Here is a 1,736-nt window from a genome sequence, read left to right on the forward strand (position 1 = left end):
TGTGTCACCTGTGTCACCCCTGTGTGATCCCAACCCACCCCAACCCCGGCCGTGGCCAGCAAGAGGTACCTCACCAACAAGGTCAGTGTCACACCTGTGTCACCTCAGTGTCACCTGTGTCACCTGTGTGTGTCACCTGTGTGTGTCACCTGTGTGTCACCTGTGCCACCCCAATGTCACCCCTGTGTCACCCCTGTGTGAGCCCAGCCCCGGCCGTGGCCAGCAAGAGGTACCTCACCAACAAGGTCAGTGTCACCTCAGTGTCACCTCAGTGTCACCTGTGTGTCACCTGTCACACCTGTGTCACACCTGTGTCACCTGTGTGTCACCTGTCCGTCACCTCTGTGTGTCCCCTGTGTGACCCCCGTGTCACCCCAGCACCACCTCGGTGCCACCTGTGCCACCGCCACCCATGGCCCCTAGTGTCACCCCAATGTCCCCATTAATGTCCCAGATCCCCCAGTGTCCCCAGTGTCCCCAGTGTCCCTGTGTCCCCACGCTGTCCCCTGAGGTGTTCCCATGCTGTCCCCATGTCCCCACACTGTCCCCGTGTCCCGATGTCCCCATTGTGTCCCAGTGTCCCCACTGTCCCCAATCCCCCAATGTCCCCAATGTCCCCAATCCCCCCAATCCCCCCAATGCCCCCAGTGTCCCCTCAATGTCCCCATGTCCCCATGTCCCCATTGCTGCTCAGCACGCCCTGCAGGGACACACCTTTGTCCCCTGGGGACGTGTCCCTGTCCCCACCACAGCCATGCCCCTCCCACCCTGGCAGCGCCATCCGTCACCCCCTGTGCTTGTCCCCATCCCCTGGGGGACCCCGGGGACAGGGTGGGGACAAGCTGGGGACACCCCTGTCCCTCCGCAGGTGCTGGGGACCATCCTGGGCCTCGCCGTCGTCGCCATGGCCGCCGCCGCGCTGGGCTGGTGGCTGCGCCTCAAGAGTGAGTGCCACCCCCGGGCTGGCGCTGGGGACGGGGGCGACAGCGCCGTCCCCTCACACCGGCCCCTCACGCTGTCCCCTCCGTGTTCCCTCGGTGTCCCCAGAGGTCCCCGCGCAGGAGCCGCCGCGCTACCGCTTCCGCAAGCGGGACAAGGTCCTGTTCTACAGCCGCAAGATCATGCGTAAGGTGACCCTCGGGGTGGCAGCGGGGGTGGCCCCGGGCGGCCGCAGCGGGTGACACCGTCCGTGTCCCCCCGCCCTGCCAGGTGTCCCAGTCCACCTCGTCGCTGGTGGACGTCAGCACGGCCAGCGGCGCCGCGCGGCCCCGCAGCCGCAAGAAGCTCAAGGTGCTCAGCATCGCCAAGAAGTGAGCGGGCAGCGGGGCCGGGGTCCGGCTGTGGGGTCGGGATCTGTTTGTGGGGTTGGGTCTGATTGTGGGGTCGGGATCTGGCTGTGGGGTGGGGATCTGTCCCTGGGATCTGGTTGTGGAATTGAGATCTGTTTGTGGGGTCAGGATCTGTTTGTGGGGTTGGGATCTGTCCATGGGATCTGGCTGTGGGATTGGGATCTGGCTGTGGGGTTGGGATCTGTTCCCATGTCCCTGCTGTGTCCCCACGCTGTCCCCATGCTGTCCCCGCCATGTCCCCTTGCTGTCCCCGCCGTGTCCCACGCTGTCCCTGGCTGTCCCCTGGCTGTCCCCGCTGTGTCCCCATGCTGTTCCTGGCTGTCCCCACGTGTCCCCGCCGTGTCCCCTGGCTGTCCCCTCCGTGTCCCACGCTGTCCCCGCGGGGGT

General features: G+C 66.2%; 1 protein-coding gene across 1 annotated transcript; it reads left to right on the forward strand.

The window, feature by feature from the left end:
* The first annotated feature begins 768 nt into the window (after positions 1–768).
* Positions 769–1,314, forward strand: LOC120502284 (patatin-like phospholipase domain-containing protein 6). The gene is made up of 3 exons (XM_039709548.1): positions 769–944; positions 1,048–1,130; positions 1,210–1,314. The coding sequence occupies exons 1-3, from the start codon at positions 905–907 to the stop codon at positions 1,312–1,314; spliced, it is 228 nt and encodes a 75-aa protein (XP_039565482.1). The 5' UTR covers positions 769–904.
* Positions 1,315–1,736: the final 422 nt, after the last annotated feature.

This window comes from Passer montanus, unplaced genomic scaffold (assembly GCF_014805655.1).
Source record: "Passer montanus isolate IOZ18808 unplaced genomic scaffold, ASM1480565v1 scaffold2137, whole genome shotgun sequence".
NCBI lineage: Eukaryota > Metazoa > Chordata > Aves > Passeriformes > Passeridae > Passer > Passer montanus.